The sequence below is a fragment of the Oryx dammah genome, unplaced genomic scaffold, assembly GCF_014754425.2.
Source record: "Oryx dammah isolate SB20612 unplaced genomic scaffold, SCBI_Odam_1.1 HiC_scaffold_15, whole genome shotgun sequence".
Classification (NCBI taxonomy): domain Eukaryota; kingdom Metazoa; phylum Chordata; class Mammalia; order Artiodactyla; family Bovidae; genus Oryx; species Oryx dammah.
This window is the reverse complement of record NW_024070199.1, coordinates 47,445,051-47,472,639: the sequence shown is the minus strand read 5'-3', so window position 1 is coordinate 47,472,639 and position 27,589 is coordinate 47,445,051. Positions and strand designations below refer to the sequence as shown.

At 61.0% G+C, this 27,589-nt stretch overlaps 1 protein-coding gene across 1 annotated transcript in view; it reads left to right on the top strand.

Moving 5' to 3' along the window:
* Positions 1-2,231: 2,231 nt before the first annotated feature.
* Positions 2,232-27,589, top strand: part of KCNQ1 (potassium voltage-gated channel subfamily Q member 1) — a 375,829-nt gene continuing 350,471 nt past the window's right edge. Inside the window, exon 1 of the mRNA XM_040255313.1 lies at positions 2,232-2,624. Coding sequence (XP_040111247.1) covers positions 2,254-2,624 — 371 coding nt within the window. The 5' untranslated portion in view covers positions 2,232-2,253. The remainder of the gene's footprint in view (positions 2,625-27,589) is intronic.

The window sequence follows — 27,589 nt, the reverse complement described above, 5'->3', positions numbered from 1 at the left end:
TCTTCAATTTAAGTCTGAATTTGGCAATAAGGAGTTCCTAATCTGAGCCACAGTCTGCTCCCGGTCTTGTTTTGCTGACTGTATAGAGCTTCTCCATCTTTGGCTTCCATGCCTAAGCTATTGTAAACAGTGCTGCAGGGCACACTGGGGTACCTGTGTCTTTTTGAATTATGGTTTTCTCAGGGTATATGCCAAGTAGCTGGATCGCTGGGTCATATGGTAGTTTTATCCCTGTTTTTTAAAGGAATCTCCATAGTGTTCCTCATAGTGGCTGTATCAGTTTACATTCCCACCAGCAGAAAAGCACTGAATTTTAAACGTAGGTTCAAAACACCTAGTTACATAACACTAATAACTGCATCATAGCTGAATCAGTGTTAATATTTTGGATAGGGTCTTTCTGTTCACATTTGAGTGATAGTCTAATTGGTTCCTGTGTAATTGGGGAAAATATAAGAGAAAAAGGAAGCAAACAAGAAGAGTTTTCCTGAAAGGTATTGACATTCTCTAAACTTAAATGTTGATCCTAGTCCTCTCTTTTTCTGATTTTGTGGATACTTTATTGATTTCTTTCTGGCTGTGCTGGGTCTCCCTTGCCGCGCCGGCTTTTCTCCAGTTGCGGTGAGCACGGCCTGCTCTCCTGCTGCGGTGTGCGGCTTCTCCTGCGGCAGCTTTTCGTGCTGTGGAGCAGGGCCTCCAGGGCGCGGATCTTAAGCAGTTGTGGGTCACGGGCTTAGTTGCTGCACAGCACGTGGCATCTTCCCAGGTCAAGGACGAGCCCGCGTCTCCGTCATTGGCAGGCAGATGCCTTACCACTGAGCCATCAGGGAAGCCCTCTCTCTTTTATTCCACTTTCTGAGCTGTATTTGCAGAATCTCAGCTCTCAGTTGCTCAGTCATGTCACCAAATCTTTTGCGACCCCATGGCCTGTAGCCCACCAGGCTCCTCTGTCCATGGGATTTCCCAGGCAAGAGTACTGGAGTTGCCATTCCCTTCTCCAGGGAATCTTGCCAACCCAGAGATCAAACTCCATCTCCCATGCCTCGTGCATTGCAGACGGATTCTTTACCACTGAGCCACCGGGGAAGTTCATCGAATGTTTCCACCCAGAAACTCCCATTACTCTGCCTCACCTGTCGCTTCCTGTTTTCTCCCTCAAATCTTGACAGTAGTAACAATCTTCCATAGAACTGCCTTTCTGATGGGAGAGTACCTGAAATAAAGCAGCCCAGGGTGCTCAGCCAAGACCTGGGACGTGTCTCCCAGGTTATGGGTCCCTGATGTGGTGGGCAGTTATTCCTCTGCCTGGGGCAACGTCCTAACAGAGGCCAGTTTTTTTTCTGCTTGACATCCTTTCTCCACCCTGACGCCAGTCACCGTGCAGGGACTGAATACCAGGGCTGGGTAGGGGACTCGAGTCCTTCCGATCCACCTGGACACCACCGCCGTTCAGGGGAGACAGGGCACCAGAGCAGCCTGTCCAGAGGGCGAGGAGGACCAGAAAGTGTTTCTCCAAGGCCTCTCCCTTGACCTGCCTAAGCAGCCCTGGGCAGCGGAGCCTGCATGAGGGCCCGGATGCTCCCGTCTGGCCTGCAGAGTTCACTGGCCCTGTGGGCACCGACCGGACCGCGTTCTCTCCCTGCAGCGTGTGCTGGGGCGCCCAGGGGGCCCCAGATAGTTCACGGGGCCTCGCCGCCATCCTCCCGGTGAGCCCCTCCTCCCCCCCGAACCCCTGTGGAGGGACTCAGAGCCGGTGAAGAGGGTGTCCACGCCCCACTCCGTCTCCTGCCCAAGCAGTTCGCGGTCCCGGCACCCTGCGGACCTCGAGCCTCCCTTGCTGGTTTATGTAGGAGCTTCGCGCAGGCGGCGCAGGTGGGCTTGGCGTTTGCGAGCACGTGGGCGCAGGCGGGAGGAGAAGCGAGGAGCGCGGGATGGAGCGGACGGAGCAGGTGCGGAGGGCGGGCCGAGCAGGTGAACGCTGCAGGGGCGGACCGAACAGGTGGGCGCAGACGGGGCAGGGCCGACCGGGCGGGCTGGGGTGCCGGGTGCGCACAGGTTGGTGAGGGGCGGGGCGTCCGGCCTGGGGCGGGGCTCGCCCACCCCCGGACCGGCCCCTGGCAGCCGGCCCCGCCCCCCACGCCCGGGCCGGCGGACAGCGGCCCCGGCGGGGCTGGCAGCAGCGGTCCCCCGCACTGCGCCCGGGCGCCCGCCTTTGCCGCAGCTCCTGCCGCCCACCGCGGGCCCTGCCTGGCTATGGCCGCGGCCACCTCCCCTCCCAGGGCGGAGAGGAAGCGCTGGGGCGGCGGCCGCCTGCCGGGAGCCCGGCGGGGCAGCGCGGGCCTGGCCAAGAAGTGCCCCTTCTCGCTGGAGCTGGCCGAGGGCAGCCCGACAGGCAGCGCGCTCTACGCGCCCATCGCCCCGCCTGGCGCCCCGGGCCCCGTGTCCCCCGCCGCGCCCCCCGCCGCCGCCGACCTTGGTCCGCGGCCGCCGGTGAGCCTGGACCCGCGCGTCTCCATCTACAGCGCGCGCCGCCCGCTGCTCGCCCGCACTCACATCCAGGGCCGCGTCTACAACTTCCTCGAGCGCCCCACCGGCTGGAAGTGCTTCGTCTACCACTTCGCCGTGTGAGTATCGCCGCCGGCCGGCCGGGGAAGGGCTTTCCGCGGGGCTGGGGAGGGCGCGCGGGCAGCGAAGTCTCTGTGCCACCTGCTGCCAGAGGGACCTCGCCAGAGCGGCGGCTTAGACCCGCTGGGAGGGAAGAGCAGGGTTAATGGGAAAGATAGAAGCAGCGGGGAGCCTGCCAGGTGAAGTTCAGGGCCTTGCGGCTCTGACCCTGCGCCGGTGGGGAGCTCCCCGCTGGTGCTGCCCGGGCATGTGTGTGGGTGGCGGAGCCAGCTGGGAGCAATGCCCGAGCTCAGGGCTGGTCTGCTGGGCCCCGCAGGGCTGGCCCAGGTGTTAATCCTTCCGAGAGAGCACGTATGCAGGGGAGAGAACTCTGGGGGGCTGAGAAACAGGAGAAGACAGGGTCCCGGTGCCCCCCCAACAGGGGTGGTCTCCCCGGCCAGCAGAGCAGGGCTTTGGCAGATGGTGGCCGGCCTTGTGCTTTGGCTGAGGCGTCAGCATGGCCGAGGGGGGTGCCCACGGCCCCACGTGACCCTGACCCAGCTCCTAGAAATCTGGGTTGAGGCAGAGGGGCCTGGAGGGGTCAGGGCTGGGGCGAGAGGAGAGGGAGGGACGCTGACTCTGCTGGTGGCTGGTGGATCGGAGGAAGCTGTGCGCCAGGCCAGAGCCGGGCCCTATTGGCGGCACCTGGCCCTACTCCCGCCTGGCCCAGCCTGGTTGGTGGCCTCTCCATGTGGTGCCGGCCTCAGAGCCTGGGCTTGGCATCTGTGGGCTGCTCTGGGGGCTGCCCAGAGGGACCTCCCCCGATCTCCCATCGGTCAAGGTGGCTGCTTGGTCCTCCCACCTTGGCTGGCCTGGGGCTGGGAGACCTCTGGCTGCAGGGTGCACAGGGCTGTCCCTGGAACCCCAGGGAGCAGAGGGGCGGCCGTGAAGCAGGGTCTCGGTGGGCGTGGCAAGGTGGGGGGCACAGCCTGCATCCCTCACCTTCTCCCCTCCGAGCTCAGGGGGTACTAGGGGTGTGGGCGGGGTGGCCCTTCCAGAGCAGCAGGGCCAGGCCTGGAGACAGTGTCCTCAGAGGCACAGAGGGGCCACGGTCCTCCAGCCTTTTCCCCAGCCCCCTTTCCTGCCTCCCGCGGGGGCAGAGGGGGCCTCGCCGTGGCCATGGCTATCTGCGGAGAGAGTGGCCTTGCCCTTGGCTGCAGCAGCAGAGGCCTGTCTTGGGGTTTGGGGGATGTGCGTGTGCACCGGCACGGGGGGACCGTGCCCCGTCTGATGCTGGCTATGTGAGCACCCCGCCAACAGCAGGTTCGTGGGAGCTGCCGTGCACTGCCATCCGCTGCTGGGCCCCAAGATCCTGAGGTGCCCACCGTGTGGGAGCCCACAGCCGGTCCCGAAGCAGACCCTGCCCAGCCGCCTCTCTGGCCGGGACCCTGCGTGCCAGCTCCAGGCACAGATGGGAGGACCAGGCAGAGCACTGCTTAGGGGTCAGCAGTGCCCCCACATCCCCCGAGGGCTGCTGAGTGAGGGGCCTGCAGGCATGCCATTGGTTCGCATCTCGGGGTCGCAGGCCCGGGGGCGCTCGCCTCGCCCCAGCTCCCTGGCTGCCGCGGTGCTTTGTGGAGGAAGAGGGCCCGCCGCACCCCAGAGGAAGTCACTGCTTGCACTTGTGTTTTCTTCCTGATTCCGATTGTTTAGCTCTCGGAAGTTTGCTCAGCTCGGTCTGCCTTGCCCAGCCTCCCCAGGAGCTGTAGGGCCGGGGTGGCTTCTGCGGACCGTGGCGGCCTCTGGGGACAGTGGCCCAGCGGCTTCCCTGTGTGGGGAAGAGGAGCTGGGGAGACGAGGCCCTGCGGGTGGCCTGGTGACCTTGGGCCAGTCTTTTCCCGCTCGCGTCCCTGTCCATAAGAGGCAGGTGCAGCCCCCCACGGAGGGTGTGCAGCCCCCCATGCAGGGTGGGGCTGCAGGTGGACCCTGGCTAGGCAGGGGACGTGGCTTCCCTGGGGCCTGGGAAGGTGTCCTCTCATCTCTAGGAGATTGGCGAAAGCCACGCGACACTCTCTGAATTGGCCAGTCTCTCGAGGGCACCTAGCTTCAAGCTGAGTCGGCAGGGACAGCCTGGGCTGAGTGGCCAGAGGCTGGTCACAGCCCCAAGAAGAGGGGTGGACGGTACCCGCTGCGGCTCTGGCAGGGTCCAAGACAGTAGCAGAGAGAGAGCTCTGTCCTTGGTGAGGCCGACTGTGAAAGGGGCAGGATGGTTGTTACGACCCAGGCTGAGCTGGATTTCCGGCCCAGGAAGGATGAGCCTGGCCTTGAAGGGCTGGGGCCTGGGCGGGTGTGAGAGCTGCTGTCTGCAGCCCCGCGGGGCTGGGCATGCTGTCCTAGGCGCAGCTGGGGAAGGAGGCCAGGATATCCTGTCCCCCTCCTGGTCGGGGAACCCCTGCTCCGGCCAAGAGGAGAGCAGCCCTTCCTGTGCACGCCTGGCCTGCCCCGTTTGCCGGGGTCAGGAGGCAGGAGGCCGCCGCCAGGGCACTGCCCCTGCCCGCCTGGCCTTCCTGCCTCCTGCCCCCAGTCCTGGTCTGAGGCTCTTCACTGTGGGGTGGTGTCTACTCTAGTTCAGGGCATGGCGGGGGCTGTGGCCTCTCTGCTCATGGGCCTTGGAGGGGCTGTCTGGTTGGGGGGGATGCCTGCACTGGAGGTGGGCCCATGGATTCTGTAGCAGCCGGCCCCACCACTGGCCTGGGCCCCTGCCTCTGACCATGGAAGGCAGGGTGGACGGGGCCCCCAGGCTCCTCGTCCCTCCTGCCAGGCCAGGAGCCCCAGGAACCGCTCCTCACTCCTTCGCTCTCTCCCCTCCTCGTTCCTCCGCGACACCCCTTCCCCCGAACCCCACCTCTTGGGAGCTGCAGGGTGACACAGGCAGACCCCCTGCCTCAGTTTCCCCAAGCCCCTCCACCCACGTCCCTGCTGGTGGGGAGAAGCCTGGACACTGGGGGGAGTCTTGGGGGGGGGTTGTGGTGGGGTGCCCGGGAGTGCATCCCATCCCATCCCTGTCCTCCCGCCATCCTGCCCTTCCCAGGTTCCCAACCACTTCCCGGCGGTTTGGGCGGCACCTTCACAGCGGGCGTTAATCATTGATGGCGCTGGCAGCTGGCCTGGCTGTTTGCTGGGCAGAGCCCGCCCACCCTGCAGAAAGTGGAGGCCGGTTGCTGAGCGTATCCCCCTTCCCGGCCCCTGGTGCCACTCTCACCCCAGGCTCAAGTCAGGGTCTTCAGGCCCGGAAGGGGAGCCAGTGGGGGAGGGCAGAGGGGGTCGGGCTCCCTGGTCTCCCCACCGTGCCCTTTAGGACGCCCCGAGGCTTCCCTGGTGGCTCAGAGGGTAAAGAATCTGCCTGCAATGCAGGAGACTTGGGTTCGATCCCTGGGTCGGGGAGGGCCCCTGGAGAAGAGAATGGCAACCCGCTCCAGTGTTTTTGCCGGGAGGATCCCATGGAGGGAGGAGCGGGCGGGCTACAGCCCACGGGGCCGCACAGAGTTGGACACGACTGGGTGACTCACACTAACGACTTCCCGCTAACTGTTGCTTGGCCCCCAACACCCTGGGAAGCTGGGGGTGGGTGGTGTTCCTTCTACTTCTCCCCACGTCACGTCCTCCGGGACCTGGTCCCTGGTCTCCCCCTCGCTGTCTGGAGACCCCGCACTGCCACCCACTGTTTCTGGACCCACTGGCCTCTGCATGTCCAGTGACTCGTCCTGGCCTGGCTTTAGTTGGGGAGCCCCCTGTGTCCCTCATACCAGGGCCACCAGCAGGGGAGGAGAGCTCCTAGGAGGCAGAGTGGGAGGGGAGGGATGGTCCGGGAGGCGGGGGCCCCTGAGCTGGAAGGTGCACCAGTGCATGCGAGGGTCTGGGGCCAGGGGGCGGCCTGGTGCAGGACACAGGGCTGGCCGGGTGCTCGGCCCCCAGCAGGGCCCAGGCTTCATGCCCCATGCTGCCCCGTGGCTGGGCCACCCCAAGTCCCCACCCCCTCTTCTGCGGCAGGCTTGGTGTGTGCTGGCACCTTCGGGCAGGGCTGCTCAGGTGGGAGGGAATGCTTGCTCGTGCCTGGCGCTGAACCGTCAGCTGCCCGGGGGCTCGGTGCCCGTGGCCCCAGCCTGCGCCTGGGGCTGGAGGGGCAGGAGGGACACGTTAGCACTCGGCGCCTGTGCCTGGGGAGCTGCCTACAGCAGGTTTCGTGGAGCCGGGGTGCGGTTTGACCCAGAGGAGACAGACGCGGGAGCAGCCAAGGCAGGCCTGGGGCGCTGCACCCCCCGCCCGCCCGGGGACCAGGCTCCACCTGGGGTGCCCAGCTCCCACACCCTAGCTTCTAGAGGTGCAGCAGCTTGCAGTCCTCCTCCTGCAGAAGCCAGTTCTCAGGCTAACTCTTCAGGGTGAACAGGGCTCAGCAGAGCAGCAGGCCCTGGGGACACGGCTAGAAGCCAGAGGTGTCCATGGTCAGGGGTCCAGGTCCTGGTTTCCCACAAGCTCTGGGTGCCGGGCGCCGAGTAGGGAGGTGCTCCTGACGGGGACCCTGGGCCGAGCACCCCCACCTCCTGGTCTGGTCCAGGGACCCGGGGAAGCTCTTCTCAGACTGCGTTCAGAGTTGACTCAGCTCGTGTGGCATCTCTCGTGGCTCCTGCCCCCGGTGAGATGGACCACCGGGACGGTGTCACATGCAGCCCCCGTGAGTGGAGACGGTGTCCACGGGAGCGATCGTGCCGGGAGATGCCGCAGACGCGCACACGTGTAGGTGCCTGGGCTCTGCTGTGGGGAGAGTGAGGGCCAGCTCCGCCACCTGACCTTTCACCTCGGGCGTCGAGGCTCTGGGTCTGGATGGGGGGCCTGGCAGGGCCGGCTACCTCCCCAGGAAGGTGCCTGGGAGCAAGGGGCAGAGCATGGAGGCGGCCTGGGGTCCCTAGGCAGGTCAGGTGGCTGTGGTCTGTCCCAAGGGCAGAGAGGACCACGGCTCTCCCTCCCACAGTCCCCCAGGTGCTGTGACCGCCCCAGACCTCACAGAAGGTAGGGGTGCAGTTGGCAAGGGGTGGGGCCCAGCTTGGCTGCAGCTGGAATGACTGCTCTGACTCCAGGTGACCTGAGCCCCAGGGGCCATTTTTACACGCGGCTTCGGATCGTGTGATGACACTGGGCCCCGCCACGGTCTGCCTTCTGCTGGCTGGTCCAGGTGACCCTGGGCCCCTTCTCTGAGCCCCGTGGGCACTGGCTGGGGTGCAGGTGCTGGGGCAGAGGGGCAGCCTGGCTCTCCCTGGGCCCTGGAGGAAGGTGGAGAGGGATGGGCCTGTGCCCCTGTGCAAATCCAGGCCCACAGAGGGGAGGGGACGGGCCCGTGGTCACACAGCTGGTGTGCCCAAGGCTGCCTGACTCCAAAACCCGTGGCTCGTCCTGCCCAGGATCTGGGCAGGCCTGGTGAGGCCCTGGGCGGGGGTCGTAATGCTGACCCTGGGGTGGCATGGGACCGTGAGGGGTGGGTGCCCCCATTTGTTGGGGGAAGAGAGGAGAAAAGGAAGGTACATCTGGGACACAGGCCGGGCCTCCCCGGACGTGCCAGCCTGACTGGGCCCTGGCTGTCCACTCCGGGGGCTGCCACCCCGTGGGTGGGGGCCTGGCCTTCGGAGGCCTTTGATGGGCTGTTTTAGGTCTCTGCCCTAAAGCCCTGCTGCCCAGAACCACAGACTGAGGCTCAGCTCGGAGGCCTCCCCCTCCAGGAAGCCTCCCCATGTTGCCCCAGGCAGAGCCGTGCCGCCCCTCACGGCCACCCTGTTCTGTGGTGCTCAGAGCCCCCAGTGGCTCAGCCGCTCCGGAGCTGGTGGGGTGTTAGTATGTGCTGTTCTCAGTGCCCCTGGGCATTGAAGGGTCCGAGTGGGTGGGCAGGGCCACTGGAAGCCGTCTTGATGCACAGCCCGCACCCAGCAAGGGTAGGTGCTTGGGGCAGGGTCACGTGGTGTGCGGCCCAGGAAGCCCAGAAGCCCTGCAGCCTGGCTGTGGCGGTCAGCCCGTGCCCGGCAGCCCTGAGCCCCACAGGCAGGCGGGCCTGATGACACTGGCTGCGGGTATTTTTATCCAGCGACATTCCTGAGCTGGGGAGGCGGGTGAGCTCAGAGAGTGATGGGCAGGCACCCTGGGACCCTCCTGGGGCTGCAGGAGAGTCCTGCAGGCCCCCAAGTGTTCGTGGAGGGGGGTCGTTCCAGGACCCTTTCTTCTGGAATGCCTCCATCCTCACAGCAGCCCTTGCTGGGTGGGAGCGGATCCTCGCTGCCTGGGTGAAGAGCCTGCAAAGGGAGTGTGTCCTGAGGAGGGGCCGGAGCCCCCGTGATGCGTGGTCCCCACCCGAGGAGGGATGCCCGGCCCAGGGAGGCAGCGTGTCGTGTCAGTGGGGGTCTCCGGGCACAGGGAGACCCAGATGTGGCCCCAGGCACTCTGTGGGGATGTTGGCTCCACCTGTCAGAGGGGACTCTCCCAGCAGCCCCCTGACACGCACACACTGTGCCCACCTCACAGGGGCTGCGGTGGCCGACCCTGGGCCCGCCCTGACCACTCTGGGCCTCGGGCCTGGTCTCTGCTCACCTTCTCTGCTCAGTGACTTGTGATGGGGAAACTGAGGTCAGGCTGCTTGGCTCAGCCACCCCAGAAAGCTGCTCTACTTCTGCCTGGATCTCTTCTGACACTGAGGTTTGCAGCGTCACGCCTGGTGTGCGTGTGGGCACCCATCCCTGCTGGCCCATACCCCCACTCTGCAGAGGCCCCCCCCGGCCGTGTCCAGGAAGTGCCTGATGGCCGCCCTCTTCTGACCTCCCATAGCACCAGTCCCACACCTGCCTCCTGTCCCAGGCACGCTCCTGGCCTCCCCTGCCCATCGGGAGTCCACCAGAGACCAGGGGCTGTGGGCTTCCCCTCTGTGTCTCTCATGGGTGGGCTTCCTTCTCTTCATCTTCTGAAAAGCATGCCCTGGGACAGTCCCTCCATATCCTCCTGCCAAATTTGCTGCTGAGCACTGTGCAAAGATCTAGAGAAAGTCAGAAAAAGGAATCAGAGTCCCCACCCTGCCCCTGAGTCCCTCCAGCCTTGGAACACTTCTCCGTATGGAGATGCCCAGCTATGCCGGGACCCCCACTCCACCACATGCCACCCCCTGGTCTGGGCCAGGGGCCCCTCATCAACTGCCAGGCTGACTCTGCTGAGAAGGGCCCACAGAAGGAGCCCTGACCCAGAGGGAGAGGCCCCTGACCCAGAGGTGCCCCACCCCTCACGGGGAGAAGTTGAGGGTTCCCAGGGCACCCAGGGGAGCGCCATGTGGTTCCTGGGCAGCCCTGTGGCCACGTGCTTGGGGTGTGTCATCTCGATGGGCCACGTGGCCTGGATTTCTGCTCCAAGACATCCCCAGCTGGTCTCTCTCAGAAGTCACATCCACGTTCTGGGCTGGGAGGCTCACAATGTTATAAAACAAAGCTCGGGTAGTAAAAGCAGTGTGGTACTGGCAGGCAGACAAGCAATAAAACAGAGTAAAGAAAATCCACGTGTGGACCCAACCGAACATGGAAATTTAGCCAGAGCTGTAGGCAGCATCTCCAGCCAACGTGGTTTTAGTAGTTAATGCACCGGGAGGAGCAGGTGAGGGTGGACCGACTTCTCTTGCTGCACCCTGGGGTGGCTCCCAAGTGGTCGGAGGACCACTCGAGCACCAGGAGGAGACTCAGGGACCCTCCACAGCCTGAGGGTGAGGGTGGGGGGCTTCTCTGTGGCTCAAAGCCGGCGCATTAGGGAAGCATTACTGCACTTTCATGCATTGGAAAAGGAAATGGCAACCCGCTCCATAGTTCTTGCCTGGAGGAGCCCAGGGACGGGGGAGCCTGGTGGGCTGCCGTCTCTGGGGTCGCACAGAGTCAGACGTGACTGAGGCGACTTAGCAGCAGCAGTGTGGGAAGGAAATGGCGTTCATGCGCACCACCAGCCCGTGAGACGTAGAGAGACTGGTGGGAGACCAAGGACTGAGGTACATCCACAGGGTTAATGTCTCTAAGACAGAGAGCCTTTCTAAAACAGAGGAGGAGAAGCCCAGTGGCCCCAAGGAAGATGAGCGAGAGATTGAGTGAAGAGAGTTCATGGGCAAAGCAGCTGGCCGGGCAGCTCCTTAGATGTGCAAGAAGGTCAGAGACACAGAGGTGGGGCTTTGCGGGGTCCCCCCGGGGCCAGCAGAAATGCGGCCGACACCCTCAACTGGTAGCAGCCGAGGCTGTGGGGAAGAGGCACCCCTGCCGCTGGAAGGCCTGCGAGATGGTAGACCCCGTGCGGAGTGTGCTTTGGCATTTGGCTGCATCTGGCGCGAGCATGCTTGCCCGTACCCCTGGGCCCAGAATTCCCGCTTCCGGGGACCTATCTTGAAGATTCTGCCCCCTTCTCCCCCAACCCCGCCAAAACCAAAGTACATGTGCACGGGGCTGATTGAATTTCTAAGTTGTTTGGAAACTGGATTTTTGTCTGTTCCGGGTCTTCGTCGCTGTTGCACAGGCTTTGCTCTAGCTGCGGCGAGTAGGGGCTACTCTGCAGCTGTGTCGGCAGGTGTCTCTCGTTGGGGAGCGTGGACACTAGGCAGCCCGGGAACTAGCCCGGGCTCCAGCCGCTCTGCGGCCCATAGAGTCTTTACAACCTAGGAATTGAACTCTTGTCTCCTGCGTTGGCAGGTGGATTCTTTACCACCGAGCTACGAGAGAAGCCCAAGGCTGACTGTTAAAGCATTCTTTCTAACAGCAGAAGATGGGGAACTCGAATGCCCAACCGTAGGAGGCTGCTTGGATTCACGGCCTGCAGAGTATTGTGCAGGCAAGACAAAGGGACAGTGCAGTCTCCACATGCTTTAACGGAGTGACTACTAGGAAATGTTTTTTTAATTTTGATTTTTTTTTAACGGAAATTTTTATTTTTTGACCATGCGGTGTGCCGTGCCGGATCTTAGTTCCCTGACCAGGGATTGAACCCACATCCCTGGCATTGGCAGGTAGATTCTCAACCACTGGACCACCAGGGTAGTCTAGTCAGGAAATATTTTTATGTGAAAAAAACCCCACACAGATGGTGGATAAAAATATAACAAGCTGCGGCTCCTCTGATAAAAGGGGACACTGATAAATACTTTATATCGAGCTTCCCTTGTGGCTTAGCTGGTAAAGAATCTGCCTGCAACTTTATATTAAGAAGCAAAAGTAGTGGAAGGATTAAACCCTCTGGGCAGGGGGTACATAACAGAACCTAAATGCTTCTAAGGATAATTTGATGGTTTTATGGGCTTGACTTTGGAACCTTGTAAATAGTTCCCATAATTTTAAATTTAAAAGCAACCCCCGATCTCCCAAATCCCTAAATAAATCTTAACTAGAAAAAGAAGTCCCTCAAAACATAAGTGACCCTAAGCTTCACTGACGGGTGGAATGATTCCCAGAAGAGGTCTTATTTCAGAGGACCTGCTGCCAGTGGGTTGTACGCTCAGAACGAGCAGAGCTGAGTGTGTGCACACGTGCTCTTGTGATGGTGTCAGAGCTGTGATGGTATTTGTTTTGTTATTCTAAGTGCCTTGTGTGGGAATTGTGGGGTGAGGCTGCTGAGGAATTCTGCTGGTGTCCCTGAGAGCTGGGACGCTGAACACAGAAAAGAGCTGACAGGTGCTGTGTTCAGCCGCTCAGTCATGTCTGACTCTGCGACCCCATGGACTGCAGCGCGCCAGGCTTCCCTGTCCTCCGCTATCTCCTGGAGCCTACTCAGACGATGATGCCATCCGACCATCTCATCCTCTGTCTCCCCCTTCTCCTCCTGCCCTCAATCTTTCCCAGCCTCAGGGTCTTTGCCAGTGAGCCGGCTCTTTTCATCAGGTGGCCAAATCCTGAAAGATGATGCTGTGAAAGTGCTGCACTCAATATGCCAGCAAACTTGGAAAGCTCAGCAGTGGCCACAGGACTGGAAAATGTCAGTTTTCATTCCAATCCCAGAGCAGGGCAATGCCAAAGAACGCTCACACTACTGTACCATCGCGCTCATTTCACATGCTAGCAAGGTAATGCTCAAAATTCTTCAAGCCAGGCTTCGACACTGCATGAAATGAGCACTTCCAGAGGGGACACGTGTATCCTTATGGCTGACTCATGCTGTTACGTGGCAGAAACCAGTGCAACATTGTAAGCAATTATCCTCCAACTAAAAACAGCAACAACAAAACGCTTCTTCCTTTACATGAAAGGGCTAGACAGAAAGATAGCCGGTAGCTCTGAGCGTCCCTGGGCCCGGTTTGTGGTTCCAGGTTCCCTTTTCCTGGAGGGACACCAGGGGTCCTGGGGAAACGTCCACATGCAGGGTTGGGGCAGGAGACACATGAGGTGAGCCCGGAACATCGCCCCACGAGGGAAATCAGGCGTCCTGTCGGGCCCCAGGGGCCCCGACCCGGGATTTGGAGTCAACTCGAGGCCGTGCCTGTTGGCTACATTGCGACAAGTCCAGAGTAACACCCCTCTCGATGGATTTGGCCTCACGAGGAGCTTCGGCCTCAGGCTGCACCTCAGGGTTGTCGCGATGCGTGCCTTTGGGCCACAGCGTCACTGGCCCACAGCCCGGCCAGCCTTTGTCTCATCCACACACTCCGAGTGTTTCCTTCCCTTCCCAGGTAGGGTCAGGCACTCAGGGGGTACAGCAGGTGTGGAGCAGTGGGCCTGGTCAGACCCAGCGCCCTGACTCATCGAGGCCCCTCGGCCATAAGATGGAGGTCAAGGGAGACAGGAGGTCCTGCCTCTGTGGCTGGGGAGGTCCATCTCGGAGGTGCCCTTGCTCCGAGGCACGAGGCTCCTGGTTTCTTGTTTGGGGGCCTTGTCATCCGTACACAGGGAGCCTTCACATCAGTCTTGTCTGCTGGTGGGCTGAGGCCCTGTGCCCCTTCCTGGGGATGGGGTCCTGCTATGGGAGGGAGCCCCGTGCACCCGTGGTGCTTCCTGAGTCTCAGGAGTTTGAGGCCTGTAGTTGCTGTGGAATAAGGGGAGGGTCTGGGACCCCTGGGCCAGTACAGGGCACAGCTTGGAGTAAGTGTCCCCGAGGGATGGGCGAGTAGATGGGTGGACAGACAGATGTAGTTGGATGTTGGATGGACAGGTGGAATGATGGATGGACGAATGGATGGATGGATGTGGGTGTGGATGGTGGACAGACGAATGTAGCGATGGATGGTAGATGGACAGGCGGAATGACGGATGGACAGATGGATGGATGGGATGTAGCACTGGATGGATGGACAGATGGATGGATGGACAGATGGATGGCTGTGGGTGTGGATGATGGACAGACAGATGTAGAGTGGGATGTTGGATGGACGTGGGGGTGGATGGGTGGACAGGTGGCTGGACGACTCCACAAGGTCCTGGCACGTGCTGGGTGTACTGGTCACCTGCTGTCCTGAGCGGGTCTAGGCAGTGTGACTTTGGCCAGACTCGTCCCCAGGGTGGTTGGGGTGGATCAGCTGCCCTGGGACAACCTAGCTGAAGCCCACGACCTAGAGAAGTTGCAGAAGGTCCTTGGTTGGGGGAGACCAGTCCCGCCGTCCTGCTGGCGTCCCCAGGCCTGTCTTTGGGAGGGCTGTCCTGTGGGCGTCACTTTGGGAAGCCACGGGATCCCTGCATGGCCTAGATCCCGGGTCCGTGGGCATGTGGGTGGATCTGCACAGTTCCCGGGCTGCCCGCCGCGGTGGATGATGACGTGAGCCTGCTGCCCGGCGGGGCCAGTGCCCGTGCTGCGTCTGTGGCATTGGGTCTGGACTCGCCCCCCCCCGACTCTTGTCCGGCTGCCCCGCAGGCTCCAGCGAGGGGCTCCATTTCTGGAGCGTGCTGCCTCAGCTGCCACGGGAGCCTCGTGCAGTGGCAGCCCTCGCAGCGCCCCCCACGTCCCCTGGAGACCCTACGGCACCGGGCCTGACTGTTGTGTGATGCTTCCCCCCTACCTTTTCATGTGCCTTGCGGTGCGGAAGGTAAGGGTGACCCCACAAAGAATCAAACTGCTCGGGGAGGCCTGGCAGGGCGAGGGGCCTGGTGGGATGGGAGGGCAGAGCTCCAGCTTCAGTCGAGCCAGTCCAGCAGCTGTGTGGGGTCCTAGGTGAGGGTCCCGGCGTGTTTGACACACTTGGGTTGCTGAGTGGGGGGGTGAGGGGAGTGAGGTGGATCCCAGGAGGCCCCAGCTTGCCTGATCGTGGTGGGAGCCCCATCCCATGGCTCTGCTCCTGGCCTGTCCCTGACCGGTGTGCGCCCTGGGGCCACCAGGTAAGCCCCCGTGTCCCTGGAGAGGCCTGCCCTCCACCCCCTTGTCCCCAGGCTGAGGATGGAACAGGAAGTGGGTGAGAAGCCCCTGGCGGTGGAGGCTGCTCTCTGCCCTCCCCCACCTGGCCCCCTGGCTCGAGGCCCAAGGTCCCGCAGGCAGCTCGGCGGGGGTGCGGGCACCTCACTCCCGGGCACTTCCCAGGCAGCGCTGGAATGTTCTGGCTGCCCTTGCCATGAGGGGGATGGGCGGGGCTGGGGGTTCTGCGGGCCTTGCTGGCCTCATCCCCAGGACAGGCCCCCCCCCACCGTACTCTTATCAAGGTCTCTGGCAGGCCGCCCATCACCGCCAAGTCATGCTGCCCCGGGTGTCCGCGGGCCTCCTTGGTGGGGGTGGAGTGGCAGGCAGTCACCTGAGGAAGGCCCCCTGTTCCCCCCCGGGGTGACTCGGTGCTTGCTTAGGGAGCTCGGAGACCACGGGACTGAGGTCTGACCCGGGTTTGGAGGACTCGAGGCTCTAAGCAGTGGCCTCCTGGCTACCTGAGACCCAGGATGCTTCTTAGGAGGGGGTCAGCCCGGAAGTGGCTGGCCAGGCCCCTGGCTGTACCGGCCAGTCCAGGGTCCATGCCCCTGGGGCCAGCTCCCCAGGAAGTGCTCGGCAAGCCCATCATGGGGAAGGTGGAACCAGCACCCGGGGGCTCCGTGTTAGGCACGGGGCTTGGTTGGCTCCCAGGGGACCCGGTGAAGGGCTGTGTCTGCAGTGAGGCAGAGTGTGGTCAGCGGGGGCGCCAGGGGGTGTGTGCAGCCTGGACCGGCTGTGACCGTGGCAGGCAGCAAGTGCCCACTGGCAGCAGACAGTCGGTCCTGGGGTCACGGGGCCCAAAACGCACAGTCGAGCGGATGGGGTGGCCCGGAAATGGACACTGAGGTCACCCCTGGTGGTCACCCCTGGGTGTGGGTTCTGGGTTGCAATTTTTAAACTTCTGCTTCTCTGAATTTTCCACTTTGAAAATACTGGTTGTTTCAAAAATCATCATAAAGGGTCATCTTTATGAACATAAGCAGCCCACAGGCCCTCACAAGGCCCTGGGGCCCCTCGCCCTGCCAGTGGCTGGGAATCCCTCGGGGGTTGAGCATGGTGTGGGGTCAGGAGGGCAGCGAGGCGTCCGTGCCCACCGGCGTCCGGAGGCTGCCTCTGGGTTGGGCCGGGACAGGCCTGGGCCCCCGGCCCTGCTCTTGGGGAGACTTGGGGGCAGGGACTGCAGGGAGTGGGCAGGGCTGCCGTGCAGGGGACCCCAGCCTCTCTCAGAGTCACGACTGCACTGCTCACTTGGGTCCCTCTTGGCCCAGGTCTGGGGCGGTCCTGCCCAGAGACAAAAGGAGCTGGCTGATGGCGGGGGGCGAGCCCCCCAGAGGCCTCAGCCCTGGGGCAGGAAGGGCACCCCAGGGCCCAGACAGCAGGCTCCCAGGGCCTGTGGGGTCTGCGAGCAGCTAGCTCTATGAAGGACAAGTCCGGCTACAAGTGTTTGTTTGTAGTAACAGCTAAAGCTTCTCTGAGTGGCTTCGCTCTTTCAGGCCCGTGTATGGTCTTTCTCCAGGCTGTTCATTGATTCTTTGTTTTTCTTCTTTATCAGAGGAGCCTGATTTCTATTTTAGCTGCAACAACACTGACCCCTGTGCCCAGCCTGGGGGCCGGGCTGCCCATCCAGGAGGGAGGCTGGGCCCTCCCTGCAGCTGCGGCCCTTGGGGTGAGATCTCTGACTCCTCCACGGCCAGGCTTGTCTTAGGGTCCAAACTGGAGGGGCTCACGCCCACCAGGGTGGGGGGCAGCCGACGGCCCCGCAGCCTGTCAAGTGGATGGAGGCCCCGACGGGACAGGCACGTGCCCAGGTCCCATCAGGGTGGGTGGCTGGGCTGCGTCGACCACCTCCCGGGAAGGTCCCTTGCTCCCTGAGTTGCTGCTGGCCTCTTGCTCTGGGCCAGCTCAGCCCGGGGCTTGTGCCCTGGTGGTGGGGGACAGCGGCCTGGGGGCCTGCCTGGTGTCACAGGGGCCATGAGGGGCTGCTTTGCCTGCTGGTGGCTGGAGCAGGTGCCCTGCCTCCTGGGTGTTCCCGAGGTGTTCGGGCCTGAGTTGAGGATGCAGGTCCTGGGCCCGGCCTGCCAGGAGTGGGCTGGCTTAGTGCTCTGCGCCCCTCACCACGCTGCACTGGGGTCCCCGGACAGGAGCATCTGGGGCGAGGCTTTGAAGGAGTGGTCCGGGTGGTCCTGCAGCCTGACGCTTGCTTCCACGGATGGGCGTGTGTGGTCAGCCCCGAGCCTGGGCAGCTCCCAAGGACGGCCTGGCCCGTCTGCTCGCCTACCCGCAGTGCCCCCGGGAGCAGGAAGGTCATCCTTGGCTTGGCAGGCCTGGTGGGAGCTGAGCCTCCCTGGTGGTTCTGGATCTGGGTGGTTCCTGGTGGCACCTGCCCAGCTGGTAACACGACCCGCCCTTCCTCAGGGAGCTGGGTGACTGCCTTGGCATGGCCTCCCGGCGTGGGGGCTGGGCACAAGGGCACTGCACCCCCTGGTCCTGGGCCGAGGCCTTGACCAGGGGAACTTGGGTGAAGCCTCTGTTCAGGACATGTTGCTGATGAGGCTGGACAGTGACCGCCCTGTAGCTGGGGGAGCGAGTGGGAGAAGGGACCGCCTTGGCTGAGCTCTGGCCTGGACAGATGGGTGTTAGTGAAGCAGACCCTGGGCTTCCTCTCCAGAGGGTGGGCCTGGTCCCTCTGTGTCTGCACCATTCCCGATGCCTCTCCCACTTTGCAGGAACAGGGTGGGGCCTTGCAGAGTGAGGGTCTGGGAGGCGCTGTCCTCAGAGGGTTGAGGGGCTGGCAGTGTTCCCGTCCTCTGGGTGTGTCCCGGAGTGGGAATCAGGGTGGCATCACAGACATCTGCCCCACCTCGGGGCTTGGCCTCTGGTGTCAGCCTTGCCCCGGGGAACATGATCCTGGAGGCCAGAAGGCCCTGTGCAGAGCTCGCTGCTGGCTGGCCCTGCCCATGGTAGCCAGGCTGCAGGAATGCTGGCCGGTGTTGTGAGGGCGGGCACTGCCAGGCGGGCATGGAGAGAGGGTGCTCCCGTCTGCAGGGTGGTGTGGGGCGGGCAGGCTCTGTGCCCCGGCCCTGGACGTGACTGGCATGATGGTGCCTTCATGCAAGGCCTCGGCTGTCTTATCTGCACCGAGGATCGTGAGAGCTTTCAGTTTATAGCGTAGGCTCTCCTGCCTGCCCCAGCACTCCTGGCATTTTAATCTGGATCATTCCTGGGGCGGTGAGGGGGGCGGCGTCCTGTACTCTCTGGGGCAGCAGCACCCCTGGTCTCTGCACCCACTGGACACCAGTAGCGTCCGCCTCCAAGTTGTGCTGGTGAAGGCATTGCCCGGTGTCGTGGAAGGCAGGCTGCGGCTTAGAGGCCGTGCTCGCGAAGGGCTGAGGAGGTCAGCACCCGGCGGGCCTGGAGGGCAGCGGGCAGGTGAAGGCTGTGGGCGGCCCCGCCTGCTGCAGGGGCGCCATCGTGGGGAGAGGGTGAAGGTCTCCTTGAAGGGTGGGCCCCGTCCACAGTCCGCTGAGCCAGTGGGCGTGTCCCCAGCTCCCAGTGGCCCCAGGGTCAGTGCCTTCTAGTAGGGGGCGCGGACCCCGGGGAGGACCTCGGTGCTGATGAGAGCGGAGCTGGGAAGAGATGCGGCCTCCCAGGGGGCCATCGCCCGTGGGGACAGCCAGCCACAGCCGTGTGGTCTCAGCGTGGTGTCCAGCCCAGGGGCATACCTCCAAGCCAGGCCCGGGGACGTCCTGCGATGACGCCGTGGTCATGGGCCTGTTGGGGTGGGCTCTGTGCCCCCAGGCTGAGGCTCATGAGTGACCCCAGCCCTAGGGGTCTCAGGCTTCAGGCACCCCCCGCCCACCGGATGCCTGCATGAACCCTGAGCCTGGTGGCACCAGGCAACCCCTCCCCCTCGGTGCCCTGGGCCTGCAGCTCCATGTGACCTGGGGTCCAGCTCAGCTGAGGCCACGCTCCTCGCCCCTGCCAGCCACTCCCCTGGGGGGCTGGCCTGTGCCTCGGCAGTGCCCAGCGGGCAAGTGAGTCCCCGAGGACACAGCCTGCTGCCCTGTCCCTTCTGCTCCGCTGTGCCCTGTGCCCCTGAGCAGCCTGGATGCCGTGGCCCACCTGTGCCTTCTGCAGCCTCTTCCCAGGGCCCCAGCAGGGCTCCAGGTCGCGGCAGGTCGGGGGTGGTGGCCCCAGGCCTCTGCTTGCCCTGTCCTGTCCATCCACTGCTTGGGGGGCACCCCACGGGCATGCCCCACACCTTCCCAGGGCTGCCTGGCTGGCAGTCTTGGGCACGGCCAGCTGGTGTGGCCAGGGGCCTTCCCAGGCCATGGGGGCCCATGTGTGCTGCAGCGGGCTCCGGGGTGGGGGCCAGAGGGAGGCGCTCCCAGAGAGGTCAGGAGGCGAGAGGGGCCAGGCTGTGGCTGGGCAGCTGGGCAGGGCTGCGGCCGTTGAGCTTACACCCCGTGCCCAAGCGGCTCCTGGGCTGAGGCTGAGCCATGGACGCCCTCGGGTCTGGTGGGAGGTGGGTGCTGACTGTGTCCCGTCCCCTCATTCCTGGAGGGGTGGGGTGGGGAGGGTGGGGCACTGTCCCCTGGCCTGGCCAGCCTCCTGCAGGGCCCGTGGTATGGCCAGAGGGCCAGCTGAGGAGCCCTGGGGGAGGGCGGACACTGTGTCAGGAAGTGGCCTTGCAGAGGCCTTTGAGATGCCATCGGGGTGCAGGGGCCCCAGGGGGCAGTCTTGGGGCCTAGGGCAGGCCTGCTTCTGCCAGGCTTACTGCCAGTGTGCCTGCCATGGGCCCCTTCTCAGAATACATTTTCCAGAACAGCTTTGTGTGTGTATGAGGTCACTTCAGTCCTGTCCGACTCTGTGACCCCATGGACCGTAGCCCTCCTGGCTCCTCGGTCCATGGGATTCTCCAGGCAAGAATACTGGAGTGGGTCGTCATGCCCTCTCCTCCAGGGGGTCTTCCCGACCCAGGGATCAAACCCGGGTCTCTTATGTCTCCTGCATCGGCAGGCGGGTTCTTTACCACTGGCGCCACCTGGGAAGCCCTCGGAACAGCTTAGTGAGATACAACTGACATCCAGTTAACTGCTTTAGGGTACTGGGTAGGCCCCAAAGTTCAGGTTTTTCTGTTACTCTTGAACTCTTCAGCCAACCCAGTACGCAGCTTGACCAGTCTTGACATATGTAGATCTCCCAAAACCACCGTCAGCTTGGCGGGCGCATCCGTCAACCCTCAAAGTGTTGCCGTGTCCCTGGGGAGCCCTCCCTCTCGCCCTGCCCCCGGCCCCCACCTGTCTGCTTCCGGTCCCCGCGGTTGGTCTGTGCTTGCTGGCGTTTTCAGAGCTGGGGGCCCCTGCCCTGAGCACTCTGCCTCGCTCAGCACCCCCAGAGCTTCATCCCGGGCACTGCCCAGCCCTCACAGCAGGGGAGCAGCCATCCGCAGTGGGGCCGCTTGGGCCCCCGCTCGCCTGGAGACGGGCATCTGGGCTGCCTCCAGATGTGGGCAGTTACAGGTGAAGCTGGTCTGAAAGGTTGGGAAGGGTGTGTTGCTTGTCTTCTTGCTGGTGACGTCAGGGTTCTTTGTGATGTTCTAGACGCAAGTCCGTTTTCACCCGCCTGCTCTGTACAGGTTGTCCGCGGTCTGCGTCATCATCCAAAGAGGAAAAGCCTTTGATGCTGCTGGAGAAGGACGCCCCTGTTTGTCCCTCTGTGGACTGTGGTTCTAGTGCTTTGTCTAAGAAACCTCTGCCTGACCTGAGGCCCAAAGGTTTTCTGTTTCCTTCTAGGAGGTGTGTTGTTGAGTCGCTAAGCTGTGTCTGACTCTTTGCGACCCCAAGGACTGCAGCACGTCAGGCTCCACTGCCCATCACTGTCTCCTGGAGCTTGCTCAGATTCATGTCCATCGAGTCGGTGATGCCTTCCAACCATCTCATCCTCTGTCGTCCCCTTCTCCTCCTGCCTTCAGTCTTTCCCAGCATCAGGGTCTTTTCCAATGAGTCAGCTCTTTGCATCAGTTGGCCAAAGTATTGGAGCTTCAGCATCAGTCCTTCCGATGAATGTTCAGGGTTGATTTCCTTTAGGATGGACTGGTTTGATCTCCTTGCAGCCCAGGGACTCTCAAGAAGAAGCTGTGTAGTTGTTGGTGTTGGGTTTCGGTTGGATCTGTTTGAGTCCGTTTCTGCATCTGACCGGAGCTGTGATGGAGGCTCGCTCCTGCACATGGGCTCGCTGCCGTCTGAGCTCCGCATGGAGGGCCCCTCTCTGCTCCCCACCATGTCCGCCCCCCGCCCAGCTGTCCTCGGCACTGGTCCCTGATTCTGGAGCCTCTGATGGTAACGAAGTTTGGGTCACACCTGTCCACCTGCTGGAGCCCAAAGGCAGGCACCACAGCCCCCATCTCACTCCACCGGCGTCCGGCATGGGGGAGGCCCGGGGGCCCCCATTCCCAGATGTGGTTCTGAGTGTGGCAGCATCTCAGCCTTGTGTGTGTGTGTATGCAGGTGTGTTTACACATGTGTGGGAATGTAGGCGCGTGTGACGTGTGGTTGTGTGCACATATATGGGAGCCTGTGCTGGGCAATGCAGGAAGCACGCAGTGCCCCGAGGCTGGCCTGTGCATCTCAGAGCGGGGGCGGTGAGAGCCAGGGCCTGGGGTCTGGCAGAGCAGCGGAGGGGGGTCGTGCTGAGAGCTCTGAGTCCCCGCTGATCTGAGAGCGTGGGTGGGCGGCCAGTGGGTGGGGCTCTAGTTGCTGACGCAGTTCCTGCCTGCCCTTGAACTTGCCCCTCTTCTGTCTGGGGTGCAGGGGGCCATCCCTGCCCCCTTGGCTGAGGAGTGTACACAGTGGGCCTGTGAGCGTGGCCAGGTTCCGTGCTGTCTGCAGGGGCCCTGGGAGAACACCCTGACCTTCCCGGGGCCTCAGGGGGGATCACAGCTCTGGACCTCAGGGCCCCCGACTCCCAGGTCCCAGATGGGCAGGGAGAGGGGGACTCTTGGTGGGGGGTTGGGGGTAAACGTCACTCGGGGAAGGAGCCTGCCCCCTCCCCTTCAGTCTTGGCCCCCCGGTGGGCGGCACCTTCCAGGCAGAGCGGGACACAGGGTCCCATCCACCTTAGGCCCCACCTCCCACTCTGGCTCTGGAGACCCCCACCCCAGCCTGGACTCCCTGTGAGATCGGAGCCCCAGAAGGCTCTGCGGCACTGAGGTGGGGCTGGCCCCAGACGGCAGAGCAGGAGTTCTGTTGTCTGTCCTCTGCCGGCCGCTCTGCATCTGTCCAGCAATAAACCCACAAACCCACGGGGGGACAGGGGCTGGGCCATTGTTAGCTCGGGGGTTGTGGGCAGGCATCAGGGTCTCAGTGGGGACTCTGCTCTGGGGGCTGTGAGGGGTCCCGCCAGGAAAGCTGGTCTTGGAGATGCAGGGTGGAAGGGGGTTGCCAGCCGCTGGCAGGGGACTGGCGGTGGGGAGGGGGTTGTGCTGGCGGGGGCGGTGTCTGTCTGGGTCTGTCGTTGTGTCCCCAACATAGACAGTGCCTGGGGCGGGACCTACAGTCAGGGCCTGTGGATGAGCAGGCGTCGGTGACCTGGCGTTGCTCTGCTGGCCGAGGGCTTTTCTCCATGACCCAGAGCCTGCCGGTGTCTCCCCGAGCTGGGGCGGGCAGGCCAAGGGCAGCCCACCAGTCTAGAGCTGAGCAGGCGGGGCTGCAGCAGCCAGTGGACAGGTTCCAAAGCAGCCGGTGGGTGGTCAGGGCTGCCTGAGACTCCCTGTTCACCCAGCGGTCCTGCCTGTGGGGCCCCAGCTGGGCTGGGGTCTCGGAAACGTTCACGATGCCGCCCACTCGCCGTGGCCCTGGGGCCGCCCTGACCGAGGCCCGGCGTCAGGGTGTTCCACCTGAGCTGGAGCACCTCTCAGCGTGGCCAGGCCTCCTGCTTTTCAGGCCTTTGTGGGCGCCCCATGCAGCGGGTGGCCTTCAGGCTGTGTCAGGAACGGGGCGCTGGCATGGGGGCGTTTTGAGTCAGGATGGATTGTTCTAGGTCATGATGGCGATGGTCAGCCTTACAGGGGTGGGTCCCGGACGTGTGCTAGTTGCCCGTTAGGCACTTGACCTGAATCAGCCTCATTTATGGACCGGGAAACTGAGGCTTAAGATGCCCAGCACGTGAGAAGCAAGCCACATGGGAATCCAGATGCCAGACTTCAGAGAGGCCTCTGTGTGTGTATGAGTGTGTGAGTGTGTGTATGAGTGTGTGAGTGTGTGTATGTGTGTGTGCGTGTGAGTGTGTGTGCGTGTGAGTGTACATGTGTGTATGAGTGAGTGTGTGTGTGATTGTGTGTGTGTGTGTACATGTATGTGAGTGTGTGTGTATGAGTGTGTGAGTGTGTGTGTGTGTGTACGTGTGTATGAGTGAGTGTGTGTGTGAGTATACGTGTGTGTATGTGTGTGTGTGAGTGTACATGTGTATGTGTGTGTGTGAGTGACTGTGTGTGTGTGTGTGAGAGTGAGTGTGGGTGTGTGTGTGTGAGTGTACATGTGTGTGAGTGTGTGAGTGTATGTGTGTGAGTGTACGTGTGTGTGTGTGTGTGTGTGTGTGAGTGAGTGTGTGTGTGTGAGTGTACATGTGTGTGAGTGTACGTGTGTGAGTGTGTGAGTGTATGTGTGTGTGTACGTGTGTGTGTGTGAGTGAGTGTGTGTGAGAGTGAGTGTGGGTGAGTGTGTGTGTGTGTGAGTGTGTGTGTGTGTGTGTGTGTGTGTGCGCGTAGAACTTATTACGAGAGGAAAATCACATCACTACAGTCTCCCGTTCTCATCAGCTGAGAGCGTATGGCTCTGCAGTGTCCAGGGTTCACAGTGCTGTCCACCGTCACCTCTGATTCCTGAGCTTTCCATCACCAGATAGGAAGCGCCTTACCAGTGGCCCCACCCCTCCTCCAGCCCCAGCGGCCAGGCTCTGCTCTCCGTCTGTGTGGCTTTGCCTGTTGCGGGTGTCTGGTATAAATGGAGGCACACACGTGTGGTCCTGCAGGGCCATCAGTTACTGTAATCTCTAGGCTTTGCCCATGTCACAGGCTGGGTTCGAATATTGCCGCTCTGCGCGCTGGATAACATTCCCCTGTGGACGGACCGCATGGTATTGACTCACTCGCCCTCTGATGGCTTCCTGGGCCGCCTCCGCCTTCGGGCTGCTGTGGGCAGTGCTGCTCTGAGTGTGTGTGACCAGTGTGTGTTTGCACACCTGCTTTTGATTCTTTGTCATCTGTACCCAGGAGTGGGATGACCGGGTCATGTGACGGCTGGTTGGAGCTGCCCCGGGGAGGGTGGGGGGGCCTCGCCTGCAGTAGCACATTCTGGGGGCGTCCACGGCGGATCGCGGTGTCTGCCCATGTCGGCTCCTGTCCTGCCCGCCCCACACCCCTCACGCTCTGGCCCTGGACAGAGTCCATGCTGCCCCCCACTCTCCCCCGTCACCCCATCACACTGGGTGCCCAGCCCTCCTGGGACCAAGTTCCTCCCTCCCCGGGAGTGCCCCTGCTTCTGTCGGATGAAACCCTGCTCTTGGGCCCCTGTTTGAAGTGGCAGTGGCGTCTCAGCCCCTTGGTTTTTACCGGTCATTAAAAAGTGCCACAGTGATGGCCGGCCCCAGGCGAATCAGGGACAGGGTGTGACCCAGGGCGGGGCCCTGGGGAGGAGTGATTTTCCTCAAGGAGAGTGGGAGGGCCGCTCCGATCTCCCTGCTCCCCGCCCCTCCTCCCCGAGCCCTGCCCCCAGCCTTGCCCTCCTCTTCCCTCCTCTCTTTTTGCCTCCAGACTTCGGATCCCTCTCCACAGTGCCACATCCTTCCTCCCCTCTCCTCCCAGCTGGGCTAGTGCTCCTGGGGGCGCCATCTCAGCATCACTGCACACACTTACCTCTGCCCTCCAGTCGACAAAATGGTAACCAGTCCACCTCTCAACTCTGCACTCTGCCCTACCTTGGCCTGCCTTCTGTCTCCACCCTGGAAGGCCAGACTTTTTCATGCAGGTGAACAGTGGCGAGAGCCCCCTTACTAGGAGTCTCCGTCTTAGAACTGACTAAAAAAACACATATGTTGTCTAGAAAAATCACAAGGTCATGTACAGCACCATCAGAATCAAAGAACGGCTGAAGATTTTCAAGCATGTGCACCAGGAGAGAACGGAGGTTGCAGCCTTAATCTCGGGTGAAGAATCAGGCCCAGTGGTTAAGACTCCGCCCCGCGATGCAGGAGGCCCGGGCTCTGCCCCTGGTTGGGGAAGTGAGATCCCACACGCTGTGGAGCAACAGCATCCACGTGCTCCCGAGCCCACACGCCGAAACTGGAGGGTCCATGCGCTGCAACCAAGACCCAATACAGCCAAACAAACAAAAAATAAGAGTGAAAAGAACCAGGGTAAAGAGGGTAATTTTGAAATACTAAAGATACACTCAGTGCTGAAGCTGTTCATAAAGGGTATTAAGACAAGAGTTGTTTAAAATCCAAAGAGAAATAAGCTCATTCAGTCTTTGATCAAGAAAGTAAAAAATAATTTGAGTTGTTAATATAATTAAATTGATAAATTTGCCAAACTTTGCACCCTATAAACAATATTCCTGGCATAGTCACAAGCGTTGATTTTATGCTAGACTGAAAAAGTCTCAGTACAATCTAAAATCAGCAAGCTATACTGGAGTTCCTTGATTGCAATATAAATTTAATGCCAACTACAAGTTTTAATTAATAACAGGTTTTTAGGAAAGCTACTTAGCAATGAAAACAGCAGCAGACTATTACTACGTAAGATAGTAAACTTAAAGGGATGTGCGCACATCTGTACTCTGAGGCAGTCATAGTCTACAGGTACCATCATTCTTAAAAAGGGAATAAATACATGAACTAAGCATGGACATTTAAAACTTCTGTAAAAGAAAAGCAGAAATGAAGTAATAAGTGATAAGAATAGGACTTCTTTGGGGGTCCAGTGGTTAGGAACCCACCCACCAATGCAGAGGATATGAGTTTGATCCCTGGTCTGGGAAGAGTCCACAGGCCGCGGATCGCCCACGGCCGTGAGCTGCAACTACTGGGCCTGCACCCTAGAGCCCGCGCCTCGCAGCGAGAGAAGCCGCGGCAGCGAGAAGGCCGCACCCAGCAGGTGGAGAGCAGGCCCTGCTCCCCGCACCTAGAGGAAGCCCGCAGTGAAGACCCAGTGCAGCCAAAAATAAATAAATAACGTTTTAAAGAGATAAGAATAGGAAATAATATCGGTTCAGTTCAGTTGCTTAGTCGTGTCCAACTCTGCGATCCCATGGACTGCAGCGCACCAGGCTTCCTTGTCCCTCACCAACTCCTGGAGCTTGCTGCTCAAACTCATGTCCGTCGCATTGGTGATTCCATCCAACCATCTCATCCTCTGTCATCCCCTTCTCCTCCTGCCTTCATTCTTTCCCAGCATCAGGGTCTTTTCCAATGAGTCATTTCTTCGCATGAGATGGCCAAAGTTTTGGAGTTTCAGCTTCAGCATCAGTCCTTCCAATGAACACCCAGGACTGATCTCCTTTAGGATGGACTGGTTGGATCTCCTTGCAGTCCAAATCACTCTTAAGAGTCTTCTCCAACACCACAGTTCAGACGCATCTATTCTTTGATGCCCAGCTTTCTTTATAGTCCAACTCTCACATCCATACACAACTACTGGAAAAACCATAGTTTTGACTAGATGGACCTTTGTTGGTAATGTGTCTTCTTTTTAATATGCTGTCTAGGTTGGTCATAGCTTTTCTTCCAAGGAGCAAGCATCTTTTATTTTTTAAATTTAATTTAAAATTAAAACAATAAGCAAAAAATTTGGATTGACAATCCTATTCAGGATCTGATTCTTGGTTCTTTGAGAAATAAAGTGACACAGCTTTCATAACTCCAGTCAAGGAAGAACAGCAAGTATATAATTTTAAATGAGGCATGAGAGGCTCTTGTGTAATATATTTAGATAAGGTTTTAAATTTGACAGTGACTTGTACAGGTCTTCCAACTTTGGAACTGTGGTGTTGGAGAAGACTCTTGAGAGTCCCTTGGACTGCAAGGAGATCAAACCAGTCAATCCTCAAGGAAATCCGTCCTGAATGTTCATTGCGAGGACTGATGCTGAAGCTGAAATTGCAATACTTTGGCCACTTGATGCAAAGAACTGGCTTATTGGAAAAGACCCTGATGTTGGGAAAGATTGAGGGCAGGAGGAGGAGTAGACGGCAGAGGATGAGATGGTTGGAGGGTATCACTGACTCGATGGACAGGAGTTTGAGTGAGCTCCAGGCATTGGTGATGGACAGGGAAGCCTGGCGTGCTGCAGTCTGTGGGGTCGTAGAGTCAGACATGAGTGAGCAACTGAACAAATTTAAGAAACTTTGTGAGACGGTTGCCTATTTGGGAGAAGATATTAAAGTTGTACTGGTAAGAAGTAGAACATCTCAGTAGGTACGAGGTAAATTTGAAAGTTTGCACAGTGGGCGCCATGCACTCTGAGCGCGTTAGAAGGTGAGGGGATGGAGAGACAGCACATGGT